At 40.2% G+C, this 25,663-nt stretch overlaps 1 protein-coding gene across 1 annotated transcript in view; it reads left to right on the plus strand.

Annotated features, from left to right (window-relative positions):
* The window catches only part of CALCR (calcitonin receptor), a 155,547-nt gene that overhangs the window by 124,127 nt on the left and 5,757 nt on the right, over positions 1-25,663 (plus strand). Inside the window, exons 8-11 of the mRNA XM_041408618.1 lie at positions 9,312-9,465; positions 14,440-14,500; positions 14,603-14,669; positions 17,087-17,305. Of these exons, the coding sequence (XP_041264552.1) occupies positions 9,312-9,465; positions 14,440-14,500; positions 14,603-14,669; positions 17,087-17,305 (501 nt within the window). The remainder of the gene's footprint in view (positions 1-9,311; positions 9,466-14,439; positions 14,501-14,602; positions 14,670-17,086; positions 17,306-25,663) is intronic.

Here is a 25,663-nt window from a genome sequence, read left to right on the forward strand (position 1 = left end):
ATCCTCAGCAGTCAGTTTAGAGACCAAGAGGTGACACAGAACCATGTAAATTGTGAAATCAATAAAATGAGAGTAAGGGCAGGAAGATGTGGCACTAATGTCAAAAGTTAGAGAGAAGTTGTCCCCACTAAGAAGAATTTTTGAATTGAACAAAGCACCACATCACATTGCTGAGGTTCACAGTTGTGGTGGCTGAGCCCATGAAGTGCAAGCAAATACAGTTCTAATGTTCATGTGTCTGTGGAGGGGTGATCACAAAGAGATAGGGAAAGGAAATTCCTACTCTATCTATCTGTACCCTCATCCACAAAGAAAGGGAGGGATGATAGCTTTCATGCAGCCCAACCCAAAGATTTTCGTGTTGAAATAACTCAGACTCTATCAGATCCTGTATATGGCCTCTTATTTAGGAGCCTGAGTGCCATTTCCTCCAGAAATGTGTTTCCAGAAAGAACCTTGTAATGCAAAATGCATTGTTGCCCAGAAGATGAAGGCATCAAATCCCAGAGCTCGTTCCCAGCTTTTCTGTCCGCAACTTTTCTGCTTAGGTGAGGTAGACCTGCACTCGAATGCCCGGTACAAGTCCAAACTTCAGATGCAAATATCTGTGAAAAGTCAGATTTAACCTGTCATTCTGCCTTGTCATTATGCATCTGCAGCACCTCTGGACCCTGAAGCTCTGCAACTGTGGCAGTGAGAAGTGAGCACTCCCAGCACAGTTGTTCCCAAAATCAGCAGAATCTCAGCATCCCAGTTCTTGCTGTCATTCTTTCGTTTAGCCACAGTGGTCATTCACACCCATGAGGCTGTTGAAGTAAAGCACACACTGCAAAGCACACACTTTTGCTTTATGCAAGATGAGCGAATCAATTCCAGATTTGCTGAAATTCATGACATGTCTCCAGAACTGCTGCTCAAGAAATGTGTGCTTACTTTACCCTCAGATCTGAGCTGCAGCAATTTCTAAAAGGCTATTCATTTTCCACAGTATGGAATTGTTTTTGACTTAGATGCATTTCTGAGGCTTTTTTCATTTTTCCTTTTGGTCTTCCTAAGAGATGAGAGAGATGACAAAGTGAAGATGACGTAAAAATTTGGGATAGTACCTGGGCAACCATAATTTTCTGTCAATTGTGCTGTCTCCAATGCATCTGAGGGACTGAAAGTTAAATAGATAATAATATGTCATTAGTCCCTAGGCATAGAAAATGTCAAGTAGCCACTCGTTAAATGTCAGATCAACAAGTGCAGATGCTAACAGTTGTCTTTTGATGGATTCTGTGTTACACTGTATGGACGTGTCACGTCCTGATGAACTTCTCTTCTACACAAGGTCTGCCACATTCACAGAACATTTGATATTTCTCTGTGAATATAAAGCAATTATATATAGAAACACTCAAGATGTCTCTCCAAGTTTTCCTTGCAGTATGCCTTTAAAAGGGTCTAACTGAAATGTGAGACATTTGAGTGTGAATTGCCCAAAAATATATTTAAAAATCCTTCAAAACATTGGATTCTTCAAAAAATAATTCCCCTCAGAAGAACAGTACTATAATGTTTCCAAAACACAATACTCTCCCTGATACCATTCTGCCACAGCTATTTTCCTTGCTGGTATTTGTCTGATTAAATGGCAGTGCTTCCTGTAGAGGCAACTGTGTCTCAATCTGAGACAATTTACCTCACCCTAAAGCAGGTGGTTAAAACAGGTCAGGTGAATTAAATGCAGAGTGCCTTCTCCAGGGACTACATCATCCTGCACATCTGTAGCATGAAGTCAGACACGCCCTTCAATGACTGCTGTGCAGACCAGCAGTATTGCCCATTTTCTGCCATGACCCTGCTACCCTTGGTTACCTTGTGTTTCTTGAAGGTATCTAAGACCAAACAGAAGTAGCCTGACTAAGAAGAGAAAAAAAAAAAAAAAAAAAAAAAAAAAAAAAAGAAAAGAAAGAACATCAAAGTGCCTTTAGATGACAGCCAAATGTATGGAATAAGGGTATGGAAGAACAAACAGTAATGACTTTCAGTAAGAGTTAAACATCAAGAGACTTGGGTTAGTTGTGCACATGACCTTTAAATTTAGTTGGCAGAATGAGCTATTGGCCAATAATAGCTCAGTTGTTTGGATAATTGAACTCCTTTGCTCACCATCTCACCTCTGAGTGGCTTATGCTTGCATACACCCAATCGACTGACTTTGCAATTTTCTGGCATCTCCTTGGCCCAACATCCTTTGAAGGGGTTGGCAGCTCTAGCTAGCAGCAAGTCATCCCAGGAAAGACACTGGAGCAGCATCTGAGTTACATCTAGAGAATTAAAACACTCATAAACATTTAAGGTCAGACTTGTCTTACATTTGGAGACCAGTTATGCAGACACTTACAGCTGACCTAGTCACTCCATGCTAAAAATAGACAAAGTTGCACACAGGTACTATCCATCTGGCTTATTTTAGATATATCCTGTTGGATGAGGTATTTTTTTACTATAATCTCCATCATCTCTATCATTATCTTTTGATTACATGAGAGACAGATTGGGTGTCTATATTTAGTATCACAAATCCAGTTGTATCATTAGAAAACTCCTGGAGCATTTAACTGAGTCGTGAGTGGATATATCCATGTCATCAAAGCACACCTAGTCCCCAGGAAATGCTTTTGCAGGTCTAGATCTTACACCTCAAACAAAAGGTAGGTGCACTTGACTGTTAGATATACTCCATGCAAAATTAAACTACCCTGGCTCAGGGCTCAATGCCCAGAACTCAGCTATGCCTGGATGCAGACTTGAGTAACTCTGCCTTGTCCTATTCTCCTGTGCCTGTGGCTCTTTCTTGAGTGTCATGGTAGAGGACAGGTGCCTGGAATAGCAGGAGCTCTTAACCCTTTTTTCAGGGATTGCCTCCCTCCACTGGGAGAAGGTGGCAGCAGATCCTGTCCAAATGAACAGCAGGTTGCACTGTCTTCTGCGAGGGTTTTTTTTTTTTTTTTATGCATCCCTGCCCTTGTTTTCTCTCCCTCTTTGCTGGCCTATCTGCTCTCCTCCATCAGTCAGGCTCATATCTACAATGGCTCCCTGAAAAACTGCCTCTCTCTGGCAACACCACTCAGAAACCAAGCCAATAAACCCTTTGGGAATGGTGAGGCTGTTTTGCTTTGCCTCACACCCCGCATCACCCTTGCCATCCTGCAGGTGAGGAGCCAGTGGCCACTGCACACTGAGACAGGGCCAGCTGTGCTGTGAGAACCCCTCTGGCCCTGCAGAGCTCAAAGCTGCAGCCCAGGGAGAACTATTGCTACAGCAGCCAGGACTCAGGTATGTGCAGACGTAGCCTTATTAATTCCTGTCCAGAATGTGTAAATCTGGGCTGGCTGCTTTGCCGTAGCAGAGACATGGACACACATGCTGTTAAGAATATCCCCTGTTGTTTAATTTCTTATTTTGCTGTCTTGTAACACAAAACCTGGGAGCCCTCTGAGAACTGTGTACATTTCATTCTGTAAATGATTAAGAAGTATATTAAAACGTTAATCTTCTTCCAAACCCCAATACGCCAGATTTCTGACTGGAACACAGTTTAATGGATGACTCATTGCAGATACATTGTATAATGGTGTGATGTTCTGATAGCCAGTGATTTACAGCTACAACACTTAGCTCAGTCTTGCTTTGGAAAAACTTTTATCGCTTATTTGTGTAACATATGGATACTTGGAATTTAAGAATATTTTCATAGACTAGTGTTCTAATAGTCAGAAAAAACCACAATTTTTTAAGGCAGAGCAGTAATCAAACTTGAAGCTACTCCTTTAAAATGCTATGTTTAGAATGTTTGAGAATATATTGTACTGCCTTCAAACTGAATTTGAATAAATCATATCTGGCCTGCATGGCAAGCTGTAATCTCTTCAAGGAGGGTCCTTTGCTGCCATGCACTGGGGAGGTTTCCCAGAGCTGAAGAGGAACTAGGATAGTAAGGTCAAATATGTGTATTTCCCTTTAAACAAAGTGTACAGCTGTAGTGATGGCTCATATAGCTGGCTTGGCTTAAAATTGATAACCTTGGCTGGCCTGTTCTCAGTAATTTATTTGAAATGTCAGTGGGGGGCATTTCAATGGATGGTGAGCTTTGGAGAAGAAACGTTATGCAAGCTGAGGGGCTTTCCCATACTTGCTTTCCATAGGGCAGGTTCTCTGCAGTTGACAAGGACTGATGTAAAACACAGACCTCCCAGCCTGCCAGCCTGAGCTCCTTTACCCAGGAGAGCACTGCAGGAATGGGCACACACAGAAATCTGTTAGACTTTACTGTGCCAAAATGGAGTCAAGCCTCAGGCTCTGGCTGAATTACTAGGACAACCTTCCTCAAATAATTAGCAGGTTTATTTCATATTAAATTTTGTTATTATCATTGAAAGTGGAATTGTGGGTTTTATGCAGTCCAAGAGTTTTTACTTGACTTGCCCCTATGAGGGTAAGTGGTATAGTTAATGGTGCAGTTTTCTGTCCATAAGCTATTAACCAATAACCAAGGAGAGCCTTAATAGAGAAATTACAAGTACATGTGATGCGAGGCTGCTGGATTAGCTGAGGAGAGCACTATGCCAATTACATTATTGTGCAATTGCAGGGTCCTGCATAGGCAGATGGACCTCTGGGACTCCTTGGGCAGGACTGGAACATTAAAAGTGTTTATAACATGCCAGTATGCCCTGCAAAACATCATAGACACCATTTCTATCTCTTTCTTGTAAAAGGAGAGTACTTGTTTTATTTCTCCTCTGGGAAATATTCCAGAATCCTTTTGAAGTGCTTTTGTTGCATACTGCAGCTGTGGTGTTTACAAGATTTCCATAACTCTCTGCAAGATTTGTAAGTGAGAGGAATATGATTAACTGTATTCCTATTGACCCCTTTTGCCCCTGAGTAATTAGGCCACAATCATTGTAGTCATTGGAGGTTACTTTTATGAGGAAGGAAAATCAGCAACAATGGACTCCTTTTTTTCTTGGATGCTGTCCTGCAGATCTGTAGAGAACCTTTCTCAGTTTCTGTGCCCATCAATGCAGTGCAAACACGTGGCCAGAGGCAGCCTCCTTGCTCGCAGATTGAGGTTTTTTCCACACTGCATTCTGCCAAAATAGGTTCATTCTTGGCCATCCTTCCAGAATCACAAAAGGAGCTGCTTTTTTAAGGCTGACTTTGAGGTAATTTTTTCCTGATAATTTTTTCACACTTACCCTTGCTATAGCCATCAACAGAACAGTGCAGGACAGTGCTGTCTGTTTCCAGACTGTCGAAAAGTGGAGTATTTGTTATTCCTTTGTTCAGGATACCAGCCTGAGCAACAGTTATGGGGTGCACTAGAAAGGACCTGCTATTTCCTCTCAGCCTGTGCTGCTCACCAATTAAAACCCACTAGCTTCAGTCACCTGCTTTTGAGGTTGCAGACTGAAAAGCTCATGACTTTTAACTCCCCTTCAGAGTGTGAAGGTGCTGCAATAATCCTTTCCTGGATTTCACTGTCCTGCATATTGTACAAGACACAGTAAGGACAGAGCCTCTGCCTCAAAGAACTTACAACATAACTTGTCTTCAGCAGAAAATAAACTTCCTGCACATGTTTTAATCTCAAAGTTACCAGTCATAAAATCTTGAAACAGTCATAGATCTTGGAATGGTTTGGTTGGAAGGGACCTTAAAGATCATCTCATTCTAACACTCAATGTGGTCTTGAACACTTTCAGCTATATGGAGTCTACAGCCCCCCTGGACAACCTGCTTGAGTGCCTCACCACCCTTATAGCAAAAATATCAGTCTTCATAAATTATAGATATCAGCCTTTACAGATTATATTAAAGATTTATAAATTATAGTAAAGAAAACAATCAGTTATTAAGCATTGCACAGGTGGAAAATCTGCTTCTGCATCATCTTGCAGTTTTATTTTACTTGCTTCTGTAACAATAAACACTATATAAAATTTCTATTTTTTCTATTTTCTCAATTAAGGTTAATATACACCAAGGTGTTGGTTACATTTGTCGTGTTTTATTTTTACCAATCCAATTCTTATCAGTAAAAAGATCCTCTTTTACTAAAAAATCTCTTTTACTTGTTCTAACCAAAGAACAACAGTTTGTTTATTGTAGGAAAATATTTCCATTGCATCACTTAGCCACAGCTGAAACACACTGCATTTGTTACCTCATCCAAAGCAGACTGATTTTTTTTCCCTTTGAATAATATGAATTTAACATCTTGCCTTAATGCACTGCTGTGTTTAAACTTATAATAACTTTTTCACATAAATTCTCAAATTAATGTGATGTGTATGAAAGTACTAGTCATAATAATCCTTTACTCTTTGCCAAGGGTTTTCTTACTTCTCTAACTTATTACATCAGAAGTCGTGTGTTGTCTGCATGTCCATTGCCCTAAAGGATAAGTAAAATATTTAATTTTTGAAGCCACAAGTCATAGTTCAGATGGAGAGTAAGAAATGTTGGGAAATTAAGCAAATGGAGCTTAGCTCTATATGTCAGCTGTCTTATCTCTATAGCTGTTTTTTTCTGTGTGCATTTTTTTGAGCTACAGATACAAGTTCCAGCAAAGACTGACTTGGTTCTAGTGGAAGGTATGTTCAGTCAGTCTCTGCTCAGAGAGCTGCTGAGCAGTGCATACAAAGAGGCAAAGAGGAGCAAGGATCCTCCATAGCCAACTTCCTTTCAGTTGGGCAGTAGGAAACAGGGAAAGAATCAAGTCAAAATTACATACTTGAGAAGTACCATGGATTTTATTGCAGAACTCGCCATCTGTGCTCAGTTCCTCCTCTATTTGTTCCTAGAGCCCAGGTCACTGGATGGAATGCTGGAACAATTTGGCCCTGGCAAGAGCAGGACCAGCCCATGTGCAACCTGCAGGCACCCTGAGTCATTCCCACTAGAGCCATGAGGAAAACAATGCCTTGAGCTCTCAGGTGGCCCCTCTGACCTGCAGCTCCTCCTTGGAGACCTCCACAAGGGGGCACAGTGCTGGCACAGTGCAAACTTCAGACACAGAAAACTGCTGTGATGGCTCAGGAAGTTTGCTTACGTTTTAGAGGCCAGGGTAGCTGGCTGATGCCAGGGAGGGCACCTGAATCTCTGTGCAGACTGAGGGAAGTGCCTGACAGGCAAGGCAGCCCTGGTATGGATGGGTGACCAGTAAGGGAAGAAAGGACAAAGGAAAGCCACCAGCTAGGAGGCTGCATTGAGTGTGGGCTAGGAAACAAGACAATAAACATATTGACCCAGACCTGTGAAAAACAGTCCAGGAATGATATAAGAACCTTATTGAACACTTTTGCCCACAATAAAAAGGAGCAAATACATCTTCACTTATCATTTGTTTTGGTGATAGTTGTAGTGGTAGTGGTGGTTGACTGGGTTGGGTTGGGTTCAGTATACAACCCTTTTTGGACACACTTTTAAGAACTGTTCAGCCACAGTGTGGAAAAAAGGTGTAACAGTCTGTTCTGTCCTGCATGGTGAGAAGAGAACATGAATTGCTAGAAAATAAAAAACAGTTCATCACACTAATCTTGTCAGAATCCTATATCCTAAGCTATCAATAAACCTATATTTTCATGAACACTAACCTGCACTTCAAATATTGAAACAGAATTAAATACACATGTTTGGGTAATTGGGAATTGGCAACAGAAGGTTGGCTGGATGACTGAGATTTTCTGATCCAGAGGGGCAGTCCACACAAATGCAAAACATGCAGTCCCCTATCTGCTGAACTGCAAAAGTGTCTCTTGAAAGAGATGAGTGCATGCTAATGACATCTTGTACAGCCCAGGTAGTCAGCCTGGAAAACACCTGCAGAAATTAAGGGAAGTAGTTACTCTCCTGTGGCCACAGATGGTGACTGTTACTTTGCCATCACTGCTATGACCTCAAATTTCCAGGTAGCATGTGGTGCTCCCCAGAAGCAGTGGGTCTCTATCAGCACAGCAATGCCTGCCACTTCTCCAGGCCCTCCTGGGCTGTGGTGATAAGGAAATCCAGGTGGAGGACTCACTGGTGTCCCTAAGAAAGCAAATGGACATGAGACCCATTCAGAAGAGGAGCAGCATCATCCCTCACCAGCTGGCACTCCAGTAGTGGACACAACATGGTTCCCTCCACATTCTGCCCACTGCTTCCCAGAAATGTGTAGCCACAATCCCTTGCCAAGGTCTCTGTCTGCAGCCTTGTCTGAACCATGCATGGGAACCACTTCACCAGCTCCACGTAGCTCCACACCTCAATTGGTTATTTCATCAAAATTGAGCAAAGCTGTAACCTGGCAAAGTGCTAAAGACACTGGTACCTACAAAAAGAATCTCTGCTGCCACAAAAGCTTGCACATTCCAAAAGAATTCATTCATAGCTAGGGGCTGTTTAAAGTGTAAATTACTTTGGCTTAGAAGTAAGCCTTGAAAAAACTTAGAAAAGTTTGATCTAAAGGAAGTCATCCAAACTGGAGCCCGATGTTACTGTCTTTTTCACAGCCCTCCTTTGACCTCCAGAACAAGTGGTTTGTTTCAGTTCTAAAAAAACCCCATCAGATTACTGAGTTTTTAAGGAAATTTTTTTGTTTGTTTGTTTTTTGGAGTGCTGTTATCATAATGCTCTTCTACTTTGTGAGTGCTTTAATTTATTTTAATTTAATTTACAGAATTTAATTTACAGAATCACAGAATCACTAAGTTGGAAGATCATCAAGTCCAACCCATGCCCTAACATCTCAACAAAATCATGGCACCGAGTGCCCCATCCAGTCTTCTTTTAAACGTATCCAGGGATGGTGATTCACCACCTCCCTGGGCAGACAATTCCAGTGCTTTATCACTATTTATGTAAAAAAGCTTTTCCTAATATCCAACCTATATTTTCCTTGACACAGCTTGAGACTGTGTCCTCTCCTTCTGTCAGCTGGTGCTCAGAGAAAGAGACCAACCCCCACCTGACTGCAGCCACCTTTCAGGGAGTTGTAGAGAGTGATAAGGTCACCCCTGAATCTCCTTTTCTCCAGGCTAATTTAATTTAATATAATTCCTTTAATTTAATTTCATTACTTTAGTTCATCTCATTTATTAAATTTGAAATCCTTCTCACTGATAGGTGCTGAAAAAAAAAAAAACAAAAACCAGAAAGAGCTGGGAATTTTTGTTCCCCTTTGGTTTCTTATATCCTAACAGTAACATTTGTCTTTGCCTACTTAAATGCAAAGTGCTGGTCAAGTGTGTGACTTTCTCTCATTCATCTAACAGGTAAGCTGCAAAGTGCTGCAATTCTTTCATCAGTACATGCTGGGCTGCAACTACTTCTGGATGCTCTGCGAAGGCATTTATCTTCACACGCTGATCGTGGTGGCAGTGTTTGCCGAAGAGCAGCGTTTGCACTGGTATTACCTCTTGGGCTGGGGTATGTATGCTACCATTTGTAGCAAGATGGTCAGTACACTCAGATTTTTGAATTCTTCTAGCACTTAAGTATCATTTATGATCTAGTTAATATTGTTACATCATAGCTTAAGACTGAGTTCTTGGACCCTTTATTTGAGTGCATATAGTTACATGGGCTTAGATACTTACAAAAAACAGCACAACAAAGTATTTTTTATTTGCTGCATGTTGGGATTTGCAGAAAGAAATGCTTAAGATCTGTTAAGAAAAGCTATGGGAGAAAATATATCTCTATTCAAGTATACTTCTTTTCTGAAAGAAAAGTTTTTTATTTTTGTCACATATATGCAAAAACATGAATGTGTGACAATACCTATAAAGTATAATTTTCCTGGAATCAAGTGGAAAGATCAGTATCTGTGTCTCACAGAGTGAAGCAATACACAGCATACAAAGAGGAAGCAGAATTTCTCTGGAAGTGAATCCAGTATCAAATACAGTTTTGCATATGTTGATTTAAAAGAAAAAAATGATTTTACCTACTAAGTAGGTAATGGCTTTGCTGTCAGGACTGGTTTTGTCCAACAGCATGTGGTCACATGCATACTGCCCAAGGAACCATGACTAGGTCTGATTCTTCATCTCTGAATATGCATTCTCTTCTGTTTTCTGTTTTCTTAAAGGACCCCTTGCCTTTTTAATGGGTAGCAGGAGATATTTTTCCTTTGGACTATCTGGTCCAATAAAAGACCATATGAATATAATCAGTATATTAAAATTAATCTTTTACATTTAAATCACTATTTTAAATCCAGTCCACATCAGTGTTGACAGAAAATCAATATCAAGAGCTTTCTTCCAATTTGGCAACATGAATCTCTGGCCCTATTCCAATTTCTGGTAAGGCAGCTCCCCTATCTTGAAACCACTGGTGCAGCAAAGCAGCAAATAATGGACCTTTACCCATTGTCCCACTGCACAAAGGGATGTTCCTGCAATCCTGTTTGCAGCAGACACAATTTATTCTATATTTGCCATCCTCTTTGGTGAAGTTGTACTTTTTCAAGATTATTTCATTTACAGCAGGAAAAGAGAAAAATAGCCCTATTGCTTAAACCAATAAAAATTAGGAATTTTTAGATCAGATAAATGGATAATTAGATAACTAAGTAATTAGATCAAAGGAAAATTACCCAGTTCTAGATGTTCTAAAGAAATTTAAATCACTATCTTCAGACACACATTAGGCATCTGATATTTGACCCTAACTAGGCAGTAACAGCAAAGTTATCCCGTATCTAGATTTTCATTTTAAAATCTGGTCATCTACTTTCCTCTTACGATACAAGGCTTAGTGCTGTCTGGATACCTACACTACATACCAAGAAAATTAACATGATTTTCTAGTTTATATACTTTGTAGTGCCAGATAGCAGTCTCCAGGCATGTAATAATTTGTCTTTGATGGTTTTTGTTTGTTTGTTGGGTTTTTTCTTAATGAGAACACCAGCATGCACTCTTTTTTCTTATGAGAATGGCATCTTTTCTAAGAGAGGCACTTGTAATGCTTTTGGAATTATAAGTATGTGAAACATTATCAGCTCTTAAATGAAGACAACCTTCCTGAAGAGCCCTAAATCAAGTTAGAGTTTCTGGACCTTGCCAATCCAAATAGCTGAGTCCTCTTGGAGCAAGCAGCTGTGCTGTCACAAAAATCTCATAGCTCAGAATATTTCAATATAAAAAGTCTCATAGGGATGTGAAACAGCAACCCAATGTGACAAGTCATTTTAAACATTTTCTTCCAGACAAAGCTTTTTCATGTCTCACAGAATAAGCCTTCCCAAAATAGTGTCACTCTATATCCAATTGTGGAAGAGCAATATGGTCACAGACATATTTTTTTTCTGGTCCCATTCAATTTAGGCAGTGCAATTTAATGCACCTGTGACATCCAGCCTGCAACCTAAGCTAATGATTCAGGTGTAGTAGTGCTGAGAACGGCACCAGCAGCTCAGTGGGGAATTCAGTGAAGTTACCTGATAAGACACTCATCAGTATCTGAGAGTTGCCCCAAAAACAGAGGGTAGTGGCAGTGGTAATAGGGCACTGATATCTTGAGAAGGAAAAAGTTATTAAAAATTGGCATAATTCTTGACAATGGTGTCTGCAGTCTTTTTTATTAAACTAGATGTATACTTACACATACACACATGCAAACAGAAAGAAAAAAAAAAAAGAAAGAAAAGAAAAAAGGTGATGATTAGCACCTCCTAACTCAAGTAGATAGACATATTATTATACTATTATTATTAGCAAAATGGTCTGATTACCACAATCTGGTTGTAATCAGTTGTATGAATCATTGTAATTCCATTGATTCCAGAAAGAGTAGTACCACAGTTTGACTTTAAACATCCATCTATGTTAATCAATGGACAGAGACACATTTCTCCAAAGGGCAATACAGAGGAACCAGAGCAGGCTGTGCTCTGAATTACAATTCAAGAGATCAAGGCAAATGTCCAAAACGAAGCTACTCATTGTTCATTGCTATTGCTAATATCTATGCAAGAAGATCTGGCCTACTTTATTTGGAAAAGCCACTAATGATATTTGTAAAATAGTCTTATAAGAAAAATAAAAATCTGAGCAAAAATAAAAATACCTACAAAAGGTTTGAGATGGTTGAATGGAATTTGGCATGGGCAGATGTATTTCAAGGCTGATGCCATCAGCTGACCTCTTCTCTGGGAACCGCTGCTGTGGATGTCATTTCTTATTTGTTATTGTTTTTCTGGGTCAGGAAATCACCGTTGGCCAGGACAAGGAAACACTATCAACTGTACTGAATGTACAGTTCATTCTGGCTGCTTCAGGCAGCTTCACCCACATAAAAGTGAAAAGGGAATCATTTATTTGGACAGTGCTGAAACTTGAGTGCCTTCCAAACTGTACTGGGAATGCTGATCTAATTGCCAGTTTGTGCTGTAAAGGACCTGGCATGACCTAAAGGGATGTGTCCTATCTGTCCCTGGGATGGCTGGGGACCTTCTCTGCAGTATTCACCGCTCACCGTGTGCAGGTGGGACTGTGGTACACGTAACCACAACCCCACAGTCTTTGATGCTCCACTTCTCTGCTACTCTCTGCCTTTTGGCCCTTTACAAGAGCAACACTTAGCCCTAGAATAGCCCATCCAGCCTGCAGCTGGAAATCTGAGCTTCAGAGAGTCATGAGCTTCTTAGCCTGTGACTAGCTAATGAAGACTTTCCACTGCTTTCTTGAGATTTGCTTTTGAGTTTGTTGAGCCAAATATCCCAGGCTAATGCATTTAGAAGAAAAAAGCTCTTTTTACGTCATGTGCCATGTTCTACTTGCAATGCTCCAGGCCACAGTTTTCAGCTGAAGAAGTTTTGCCATTACAGAAAGGCCCCTTAAAAATTGTATTTCAATCTTCCAACAAAACTGGCCCAGACTTGCTCCATTTCCCAATCAAAATTATTTTCTCAAGCTGTCAATCCCATGAGCTCACCCTGAGGTCATAAGCTCCTTTCTTTTCATTCTGAGCTTTTTGTTGTTTTGCTGTGCATTGTCACCCAAAAAGGTAATTCTGCAGCCAGAGGCCTAGGAATCACTTTCTAAAAATATGTAAAGAAGAAGGCAATCCAGTTTGTTCTCCCACAGGTGCATTGTCCTCCCAAGGGAAATTGCAATAAGAACTCTTTTTTTTTTTTTTTTTTTTTTTTTTTTGGCAGTAGTGTAAGTAGCTATTGCTTAAAGATGCCTGGAAACATAAGAGTGTCCTATTTATGTATCTTTGGACCTTGTTTTCACTTCCCACAATATGGCTAAGGATCCTCCATCTCTTCTAAATATTTTTATGAAACCACTAAAATGTGAAAAAACAGGAGCTTTTTAATCCCTCCGTGATTAATCATGGTATCAATAGGATATTTTCACACATTTTAATTTATAATTGTAGAATATCCAAAGCTCAGTAGAAGGGTCAGTGTTTCATAGAGAACAGGCAGCAGTAGCACCAAAGGTGTGTGTCAAGTTCTCTGCACAGACAGACAAGGCAGCAGATCGTGTCTGGCTGTCTGTATGTGCAAGGCTGCACAAACTGGGCTCAGCACCGTAGTGCAGGCTCCCCAGTTCCAGGCTTCTATCCTACTGGAAAGGGATATGACATTTAAGTAAGCTGAAGGGAAATGAAAAGAAGTGGACCAGACTGTCACTCTCAGTGTCAAGCAGGAAATAAGAGCATGAGCTTCCCATTTTTTTAAGCATGACATGTTGCCAAGCCCAGTGTAAATTTTCTCCCATCAGGTCCCCATCACAGCCTCCCCTGAGGTGTCACAAATAAGTCAGAATATGTGGATTAATGGTAGTCACATCTTTTCTCCCTGTTGACATAAAGCTGCATGGAGTGGGCTTGGCTGCACAGATGCTGAGAACCTACAGAATATACCACAAATTCCCATCCTCCAAAAACCTCCTAGCTCCAAACACGTTCTCATTACATTGGCTCCAAAAGAGAAACTCTTCACTCTGTTTCTTATTGCTCCATAATCAGGCATGGAAGTCAATGTGCCTTTCTCTTGCTCAACAGTTATTTACATGATTGTCACAAATGTCCCTGGTTCCCTGAGGGAAGACTCCTCTGAGAACAGAATGATCCCTACATCCTTCCCACACTCCCTGCTCACACCCTTCCCTGCAAAAGCCACAGCAGTGCAGGGGAGCCTGGCAGCAGCTTTGAGACACCGCAGGAGAGCCTGGTCTGTGGGTTTTGCTCTTCCTTTTGGCCTCCCTTTTGTATCTCATCATTGAGGTGTTGCCAGGATGGGTGTGATGGGATAAATTCTCTCCTGAAAGATGTGATTTCACATCCATATGTTTTGTGAACAACAGACTTATTAGTGTGTGACACACATTAAAGTCAAGCTAAACAAATTCCAAGACTGATCTATAAATTTAATCATTTCAGGGTTCCCTTTAGTGCCAGCAACCATTCACGCAGTTGCAAGAGCCAGATACTTCAATGACAAGTGAGTAGCACATCTGTTTTTGAAGGAATTTAGCATTGTTTAACTGTGCAGCAAATTTTATTCAAGTTAATAACAAATGTTTATGCTGTATTTCTCCTCCAGTTGCTGGATGAGTGTTGACACACACTTGCTTTATATTGTTCACGGACCTGTAATGGCAGCTTTATTGGTAAGAATATTGTTTGCTATCAACAGTATAATAAGTATTTTAGAAAGGCTGCTAACCTGAACAAAATAGAAGCTTCTGTACTATAAGTATTTTGGTCAAAACCCAGAAGTAACTAGAGGTTTTTTCTACTCAGTGTTATAAAGGACAGGCTCACAACACTTTTTTCCTGTGGGACTTGAGAGGAATACACTGCATTTAAGCAACATGAATAATTTAACTGTGCCTTAGCTGGGGTGAGCTGGTTGCTCAGCATGGGTTCTTCTGATCACGGACTGGTATGTTCCAAAGGTAGGGAGATAAAAGAGTCCAGGGAAAGAACTCAAACTGGGCTGTTTGAGTAGGAGGACAAGATTCCAAGTGCAGTTTGGCAATGTGCATACATATAGCATCTGATATGCCATTTGTGCAGTTGGGCATGGTAACCCTGACCTTCCTGACAGGTGCAGGAAGGGTTTTACTCAACCCAAGCCCCAGGCTCATCTCACTGTGTCGCCCAAGATGCACTTTCATCTTTTTATCTGCCTCTTACTTGCAAACACCTGCATGACTTACCTGCAATAATTGCCTCAGAGAACAATAGCACAGTTAGTACTTGGAAAATTTGAATAAACAACTTTCCATATCATAGCTGTAAAAACAAAAAAATCTTTCTACCCTTTCTGGAGAAGCACTCTTTAACATCACCTATATTTAATAGCCCATCCTTCCCTCCCTTATAAGTAGTCTGTTGGTCCCATACAATCACATTTATTATGGGTTTATTGGTCCAACTGTATCTGCTATTGTAATGCCAATTGCCATATGAGAGAGGCTATTTAACCTTTATTTTTGTCATTGTGATCCCAGTCTGTATATCTTGGCCACAAAGAAAAAAGAAGCAACTATTATGGAAAAAGAGCAATCTTCACCTGTTTTCAAAACAAGACATTAATATTTCTGTATTGTGCTTATGCCATTTCCAGACTTACTTTTCTTATGAAGATATCAATGTCTACAGTATGTCCTGCTTGATTTGCTACAAAAAATCCCATAGTGGCAGACTGATTCAGAAGAGCTGAGTGTTTTTAACTTTGTAAAGTCTTTCTTTGACTTTTTACAGTTACTTTCAGACAATCTAAAAGTGGATGTTAAGCAGAGTGAGTGAAGTCAGAACAGGATGGAGAATAAGGTTTAGATTTAATGTTGACTGGGACCTCAGAAGTAATGTATTATTCCTCTTTTCCAGTAGAGCACAAATGTAAAACAGTTGAAAGGTCTCCCTGTGTAGTTTAGAAGTGATAAAATGTTTTACCAGAGCTTGCTGATTCACTGTTCTGAAAAAAAATCAACTGAAATTCTGAAATTTCTGGTATATATATATATATATTATATATATATATATATATATATGTGTGTGTGTGTGTGTGTGTGCGTGTTTTTTGAGCTCTTGAGATATTATAAAAGTTATGCACTTACATACTTATTTCAAAAAATTAGCAGGAAAAAGGAAAGTCTGTTAAAGTTCCAAAGTGTCAGTGCCTGATTTTACTGTAGCAGAGTGGAAATGAGTGATCTGGGTACACTGGAGACCAAGGAATCTGTGTTCCAGGGATGTCCACAGGGTAACCACTGAACTCATTACCAGCCTGGGTCTGCCCTCCCTCTTCCTGCAGGCTCTCAGCACATCCCACAAGGAGCTCTCTGTGCATCCAGGGTCAAGGGCAGGTTACTTTATGCTGAGATCAGATTTCCAGAAGTAACTGAGAGGAGATGCTGAACTACTTGGTATCATTGATCATAAGGGTCAGGGGCAAAATTTTCTTCCCTGAGACAGCAAGAGTTACCTGTCCCCTGTGGGTAGAGTACCACGGGGTCCCTGCAGTCTCGTGGAGGCAAGAGATGCCCTAGGTTTTCCTCAAAAAGAGCCTTACACCCCTGCTCACAGACAAGCCTGAAGCATTAGTCCGTGGAGCATATTCCTTAGGGAAATTGTGTGCTCCCATAGGTCCCATGTGTCCTGGGACATACTGGAGTTTATCCCAACTGGCAAAAGAGCTTGGCAATTGTCAGGACAGAGATGTGGTTATTTCCAGGGGACAATTTGTCCACCCCATTTAAACTTCCAGTATGAAAATAGTATTTAGTGTTCCCTGGAAACCCTGAATTTGCCCACATCAGTGTCAAAACATCCAGTGCATCCTAGAACTGACCCCTGGCTGCATGAAGTATCCATGCAGGCTCCAAAGCATGTAGAACTGCTTAATAGATCTTTCCTGAAAATATTCAAAATATTTTTCAAGACCTGACTGCCAAGGAACTGCCCATTATAAGATACAATAAAGCTAGAAAGCTACACTTTACTGTCATTTATGTGTTTGGTGCTTTTATTTTGAATGTCTGTTTAAATGCTTTCACCTACAATAGCTTTGTTTTTGCAGGTCAATTTTTTCTTTTTGCTGAATATTGTCCGAGTTTTGGTGACAAAGCTGAGAGATACCCACCGTGCTGAGTCCAACATGTATATGAAAGCTGTCAGAGCTACTTTAATCCTGGTGCCCTTACTGGGAATTCAGTTTGTTATTATTCCCTGGAGACCAGAAAACCGACTTGCTGGAGAAATCTATGATTACATCATGCACATACTAATGCATTACCAGGTATGGAGCAGCTTCAGTGTAGTTGAATTGTTTGATGTTAAGCTAATTTACTCGAAGATACTGTTGCCAGGGGTTTTGCTCTGAAGCTGAAATAACTGGGTTTTCAGTTATTTTCCAGCCATTTCACAGTATTGGATTATCTGCATTTACACAAGCAGCACCACTGTGTAAAGAACAGAGATGAGATAGAGGAGACAATGTAATAAGTCACTAAAATTATCAGTTTACACTATATCTAAGCTATGGAGAGAAAACTAAGTTCACAGACGGCTTTTATGTTCCAGCACAACTTCTGTTGAAGTGCTCAAATTGACTAAAACTGCTGTGACCTTAATATTAAAATAAGCAGTCTTAGCAGACTGTTGTTCAGTGGGAATGCCAACATACAAAAGAAAAACCAGAGAACACTAAGCTTCATTTAGGAGTTATAATTCCATTATTAGGCAGTTTAAACTATCAGGCTGACATTTTGATTTCAAAAAAGCTCTGAAAAAACAGCATCATTCAGTAAGTCAAGTTTTTTGGTTTTTTGGTTTTGTTTTTTTTTTAACAAAACAAGCCAAACCAAAATGCAATTAAATGCTGGGCTATCTGGTTGACTGACTGGAATATATCCAGACCTATATTGACTAGGAAAGGCAGCTTTTCAATGCCTTTGTGAGTAGTGGTCAACATGAGTGAATATGGTGACCAACTTCTTGCTTCCATTCATATGGAAGGAGTAAGTGGAGAAATTATTTTAATGTTTTATTAAGAAGACAGCTTAAAAAATCAGTAGTGCTTTTTCCTTAAATGAAATTATAAATAAGGCTACCAAAATCTATGAAGCCTGTCAGATTATATATCCTGCTTATCATCCTTATCCCTTCAAAACTGTGGGTGCTCCTATTGCTGTATGGGTAGAATAACTAAAGTTATAGGTCTGCTTTTGAAGTGTATGACATCTTATATTACAATTCTGCTTAAAAGGAATGACAGCTTTGTTTCTTCTGTTGTTGCCTGTATTGTTACTTTTTCATTTACAAGAGTTATAAAGGAATATCTCCAAATTAGTTTTTTGATGACAAGTTATTTGATTGCAATTCTAACAAGTTAGGATAAGACAGAGTGTTACAATAATCACTTTACTCTTAAAATATCTTTTAAATTCCATGCAGTTGTTGGAGAATTGCAAAACCGGTTATAATTGTCTTAATTAAAAATTCTAATTGTGATCATTATGCAACAGAAAATCACCAAACTTAGGTTAAAATGGAGGCTGCACTGATGAAGGGGGTTGGGTGAGGGAGGGATCCAAGGCAGGAAAGTTTCATCCTTGATGGGTTCCTTCTGCTCACACAGAAGAACCCTTGACACCTCTGCAGTATAATCTCTGTGTGCTTGCTGCTAGAATTCGGCCTTTTTTGAAGAGCTGTGCAGTTGTCCTGCTGGCTGCAGCCAACTGCAATCCTCCCTTTTCTACTTAGACTGGATTTTTAACCAGTAACCCAAAATAAACATTCTTAATCTTTTCCCTAACTTCTTTTGTGTGCATATTTAAGATCGGTCGCCAGCTGTATAATCACTCCTCTGGTGCTCATTTTCTTCTAGGGCTGGTTCTCTAATTAGCAGATGCTGTATTATCTTGTGTAATGGCTGTGTTTCCCCGCTAGCTGTTGTGCTCCTATGACCCACAGCACAGCCAGCCTGTGCAGACACCAGCAAGAGTCTGTGGGGTTTTGCAGCTCATGGCATGTCAGTCATATACAAGCAGGTATCCTGGGAAAAATTACCCATCTTTTTTTGGTGCAAAATGTTATACATTCTTCATTTCTGCACTGCTTAAATGAGAAAAATTTATGCCTTTTCTAGAAAAGAAAGAGAGGCAAGTTTTCACAGTACATGACTTCCTTAAGAAAACATGAAGGATTGATGTGTTAGTTATATAATCCATGTACACAGAAATGGTGCAAACAAGCACTGCAGTCTATTGTAAAACTCAGAGGATTGAAGATAAGAAAGAATTTGTTCACAAAAAACCCCCATGTAATGGTATTTCTTTTAGAGAATGGTTTTCCCGGTTGAAAAACAACATACCAGTATTTCATTTTATTTGTCAACAAGCTGGGTTTACTCTGCTGAAGTGCTTCCAAACAACAGCAGAAGTCTGGTTTTCATCTGACCCACTCTTTTTGTGATGGTGTCATCAATGCTCACCATTTTAAGCAGAAGTGGGTTTTCAAGTATGGTTGTATGAGCAATTCATGAACACTGAATGTCTACTGCATGTGTCTTTCACACAATCAACCAGATTCTTCTTAACAGTTCCAAAGAACAGATACCTAAATGATAAAAAAAATGGAAGGTTGTCTTTTGTGCCACAAATGGGAATGCATACACTTTTCCTGACCTGCTACCCAAATTCCCATTAATCCTCTAAATGTGGAGGTTCATATGTCTTCTCACCATCACCAAGATCATCTTTTTAGTCTCCAGAATGCTGAAATGAAAAGTACACCAGGCAAGAGAAAGACATTTCAGCCATTACATTGTAGTTTAACCCCAGCTGGCAACTCAGCCCCACAGAGCCACTCACTCACTCCCTGCACTGGCATGAAGGAGAGGACTGGAAGGGTAAAAGTGAAAACAGGGAAAACTTATGAGTTGAGATAAAGACAGTTTAGTAGATAAAGCAAAAGCCACACAAGCCATGCAAGCAAAGCAAAATACAGAATTCATTTTCAGCATCTCATGGCCAAGCAGCTGTTCAGCCATCCTCAGGGAAGTTGGACTCCACCACATGTAAAAATTTACCTGGGACCAAAAAAAGCCAGCAATCCTAACATCCCTCTTTTTCTTCTTCTCCCACTTCATATGCTGAAGATGATGCCATATGATCTGGGATATTCCTTGGATCAGCTGGGTTCAGTTCTCCTGACTGCATCCCCTCCCAATTCCTTGTGCTCTCCTAACCCACTCAAGGTGGAGTGAGATGAAAAGCAGCAAAGGCTTTTACTTTTGGAGGGCCTGCTCAGCCATAGCTAAAACATCCCTGCATTATCAACACTGTATCCAGCACATCCACAGCAGAGCCCCACACCAGCTACCCCACACAAAACCAGCAGACCTTAATTGGAATTATGTGCATGGATTGGGGTGCTGTAGATGCATGGATGAACACACACAGCTATCTTGTTTTGCAGAGCTCCTAAATTAGGCACCACAAAGCAAACATTTGCATTCCACAAGAGACAGTGAGTTGCAGATCTACCTTAAAGGACCTCATTTTTCAAACTTGTTTGATGATGCTGAAATCACAGGAAAGATGCAAACTCCCTCAGCCTGTAAAGCATTAGGGTACTGGATATGCCAGCTCCTTGCTCCTTTTCATACCTCTGGTATGAAAACACATCTGTCAAATGCCTGAAAACCCCATCATGCTGCCCAGTGAAGACAAAATGATACACCTGGGCAAAGGGAATGCGTCCTGTGAAAGAGTGACATAGCAACAGCCCTCGCTCCTACATGTAGCTGCATTCAGGTCTCCATTCCAGGATAGAGCAAGAGAGGTGTGGCTTGTGCCTGATTACCTGGCAGGGCCTCCTGCACCTCTGCTGGTGCTGGAGCTGGAGCTGATGCTTCCTTCATCCTTGGAACAACTGACAACCTTTTGAGAAGCCCCAGGCTGTAGAGAGATTGGGGTGCTGTGTTTCCATCAGAGGTTCTGATCCCAGCTTCTCATTTCTGACATTGATGCATGGCAAGCACCTCACAGGAAAAAAGGAAGAGTAGAAAATTAACTGTATGATGCATCAGTTAGTCCCATATATAGACACAGTCCCCAGAGCTCTCAAACCAGCCTGGGGATGAATAAGCCTCAGCTTTCAAGATCCCTACACCAGTTGTCCCATTCTATCTCCAGCACCTTCAAGCCAGGTTTCTAGAGGTTACATAAAATGGCACTGTCACTGTGGAGGTCTGTGACGGAGGGGTGGAGGAACAGCCCCTGAATCAACAGCAGTACACAAGCAGCTAAAGCTGCTCTTAATACCTTGGTGACTGAGGCTCTAAATGTGTGAGTCTACCTCTAATGAGAAATTAAAATGCTCTTCAGCATAAGAGCCTTGGTTTTTATTGGCAAATGAAAAGGGTTTTTTTTCCTGCTGAACAGAAAATAACCACTGTCTTTTTCTCTACAAGTGAGATCCCTTGTGTGCCACTCAGCAGCTTCCAAGCAGCACTCTCAGGACTGCAGCACCCACCCTGTCAGGCAGGAGGATGCAGCTCAGAGGTGCCTGGTCTAGTACAAGGATATTTCGAATCTTTTAGGCCTGGGTTTGGGCTGCATATATATCCACACTGCCTCCAAGTTTTAAATTCCACTCTCTATGCAGCCTTATACAGAGCAAAATTTACCCATTTAAAAGTAGCCTGTTAAAAATAGTGAGAAATTTCAATGTATTTTAGAAGGTATTCATTCCATCTGTTTCTCAGTTTAAAATGAAATAAATATCCTCTGTAATGCCAAACCAGGCAGAAATATTTTCTCCTTCTGTTCAAACTTAAGGTTATAGGACTGCTTTTGACAACATAAGCATTTTTTCTTTATATTTTCTTCTTTTTTTTTTTTCTCTTTGAATTACTAGTAGTCTAAAAACTTTTTAATATTTTAAGCCAATTAAGGTTAGGGAAAATATATTTTGTAAGCTGAATATAATAACGTGGCAACTTTATATGAAGCTTTCATGCAAAAAATGACAGTAATGAAATCCCCATAGGGAGCAGGAGAAGCAAAGCATGAGCTTTGGCTGATGGGATGTCTCTATAATTTTGCAGCAGGTGGGCTGCTGTCTTCAGCCTTCTCATGACAATCTCCCCACCTCAGTGGCAGCAGAAACTGCACAGACACATTCTTTGCTTTGGTTATTTTTTTTCACGTAACATAAATTAACAATTCATAACGCAGTCATTTACCTCAGAGATGCTGTATGGGTGTGCTGTGAATGAAGGTGGTGAGAAAAGCACTGCTGTTTTTCTCAAAGCTTTTCATCTTTGCCAAAATGAGAATGGGATGTACTTCTACAAACAACCTCAGCCATGCTTTTCTTTTTTTTTTTTTTTTTTTTTTTTACTATCCATTCAGCTCCAGAAGTGAGAAGTGAATGGACATGGAGCAAAGTCCACATAGAGGATCAAAAACTGATTTTTATTCTATGACTACCTATATATTATCTTCTAATATCAATAATGAATATATAACCCCACTAAAATCTCATCAGCTACCCAGTGTATGGTTGATTAAGGCAGGAACTACGGCCCTGGACATGGTCAGAAACAGCAGGAATAAGTGCTCCTATATATGATTTCTTGGTTTAATGGAGACATAAGCTCATATAAAAAAAGTAAAAAGAGGTATGAAAACCTATGTAAATTTGTAGTATCTGCATTGGTATTTGTTATTTGTCCATTTCTAACCTGAGCAAATTACTCAAACTTCTCTTCAAGGCACTCATGTCTTCTAGGAGAATGAGATACAAATTAAATACCTGCCAGGCAAAGAATTTACTTGGACCAGTACAGTTTACTGGTCTATTTAAACACTGGAAAAAACTCAATACAGTGTTAATAAAGTAAGGTATGTGAGGGTCTGAGAGCTGCTGTCTCTGGACAATCCCTATGACATGATTCAGCTGAAAGCCACATTCATTTGTTCTTCACATAATTTCAGAAATACAGAATTTCAGAAGAAGTCATTAAAGGCCCTCATCCTAAAATAAATATATTCTTCATTTCCACTTTCAACACCACAGCCAACATTGTCTAGCTGGGAGCAGACAATATATCACAGGTTAGTTTAACAACTCCACACAGTGGCAGAGAGATATAATTGACTTAGACATCTCATCCTCAGTAAGCATTGTATCCTGAGCAAAAACTAGCAGCAGTTAGAATTTGGAAGAGATGTGTCAAAGAGATCTGAGAAATAACTCATGAGCCTTAAATTAAATAATTAACCTACATGTAGTCTGTCACATGTTTTACTAGATCCACTATAGAATTATGGTCATCCCAAGCCCTCCTGGCTCCAGAGAGACAAAGCTGGTGTCTGCTACTGATATCTTCGTAGCTTTACAGCTGAAGATAACAATAGCCTTCTGAACTATGGGCAAAACTTTATGTATAAAAAGAAGAAATAGAAAGGAATAGAAATATAAATAATAGAAACAGAAAGAGAAATAGAAATAATAGAAAGATAGATGGCAGGGTGCAGAGGGCCGTGGCAGGTGGAAGAAGAGCAATGGGATATACATGGAACAGACTACAGAGAATTAATTCTTCAGCCAGAACATATACAACATACATGGTCTCAAATAACAGGAAGCCAGGTATACTTTCAGCTCACTCTAAACTAGAAGAGAAACTGAAAGGGATATGAGGCATTGCTCCACCTTCCTCTTTAGCATTTCTGTCTGAAGTTGACAAGAGAAAACATTAGTTAAGGGAACTACACTCTTGAATAGCAGAAAAGTGGAGCAATTGCAGGATGGAACAGAAGGATTCCAATACCATGCAGAAATTTAAATGGAAAGTGGCTTCACTTCAGTTCAGGTTCAATTTATGTCTTTAGGTGAACTGAGGTTCCCACATTCCCCCTAAACACTCTCACTGAAGAGCAAACTTGAAAAAAATTTCCCTGCTGCTCCCTTCTCTCCCCCACCTTCTTTCTCTCCCCATGCTGTCTTCTGGTTTGCCATGCCTCATGTAGACTGTCCCTGAGCATCCCTGCTTCCAGAGGAGATCCAGATCCATCTGGTTTGCCTAGTGAAACCACATTGGCAGAATAGCAGAGCTCAGCTACAAGGGTGCCCAGTGCAGTTCAAGAGCAGAGGCTGTGCCCAGCTGTGCACAGCACAAACAGCATCGGTACAGGCTGCGAGGAACCGGCGCATTTTCTACCCTTGCAAAAATTTTGATTTAGGAGCATCTGGTCGGCAAAGTCCTGCTCTAAAGCCCTAAGGTTTTGTTTGAATTTGTAGACTTTCTCAGCCCAAAACTTATGGACAAGGTATTGTGTATTGCTTACTACATGGTGGGATTTGAGTTTTCTGAAAATACTCACTTCTTTGCCAAAATATGAAAGGAAACTTTTATTTCTCACTATGTCTGCCCTTCATCTTCCTCCTATGTGCTGTTTCATGTTGATATTTGAATTTATGTCAAATTACAAATTCTGCATCAGAGAAAATCTATTGGAGAGAAATAATTGTCATTATTCAAGTGGTCAGCATTTGTCCAAACCAGCCTGTATATCCCTATATAAGCATTCTGTTTAAAAGTTATTCCTTATCCTGTTTGTGGCACAAAATATACATCTGAGACTCCAAGACATTTTGCAAAGCATTATCTACAATTCAACTGGTAATCATTTAAATGAAGGTTTTATAGAAAAGATACAGCTGTAAAGCTCTTCAGAGCAGCCCTTGGGAGCATAAGCTGCATTGCAGTTTTCCCCTCAATTTCACAAACTGCCATACGTTTAGTTTATAATAATTGCTTTAAGTAATTCAAAATTAAGGCATTTGGCTCCCAGTGATGCTATGTAATGCTATTTTAATAAGAGCAAGTGCAGTTAGGACATGGACCAGTGTAACCACATAATCCTGAATGGCAGGCTTTCTGTGCAAGAATTTTCTCTCTTATTAATTTCACACTTTGCCATCTCATATTCCTGCCTTGGCCCTGTTTAATCTCATAGCAGTAGTGAAATGCTATCTGAACAACTCTGGTGATGATGAAATTAGCTTAAAGCCATTTGTGACCAAGCTATGATGCTCAGTGTCTCTTTTTTTCTGCCTCCCTGCCCTCTAACTCGTGTGCTGTGGTAGGTTTTTTCCTTTTTCTGGCCACTTACACCTCTTCTCATATCCTCTCCATCCATTGTCATGCCCAATATACCAGTTCTCTTAAAGCCTGACATACAGTTCCATTTAAAGCCTTCCTGAGACAGCTGGATTCTCTGTGTCTGGCCCTTTGGACTGGATAGTTACACTCTGATGAGTGAGTGTCAACATATAGGACAAAATTCCTCTACCATTCCTTCAGCAAAATCTGTGGTAGTGTGGTTCTCCTCTGTAAGCAAAATACATACCTACCTTTTATTTTCCTTCTCTCCATCTCTTATATATAAATAACTTCATAGCCATAACAGAAAATCTATAAAATGTAGTAATGCAAGGGAGGGAAACAGTAAAACATTATGAAAAGACAAAAAATCCATTTAATAGCATACCTGTGAAAGATGGGGAGTGTTTGTGATGCAGAGGAAGTGGATTAATGTTTTTATCTCATATCCATCAAGTCCAAATTTCCAAAACATGA

Source organism: Onychostruthus taczanowskii, unplaced genomic scaffold, assembly GCF_017590055.1.
Source record: "Onychostruthus taczanowskii isolate IOZ18803 unplaced genomic scaffold, ASM1759005v1 scaffold3, whole genome shotgun sequence".
NCBI lineage: Eukaryota > Metazoa > Chordata > Aves > Passeriformes > Passeridae > Onychostruthus > Onychostruthus taczanowskii.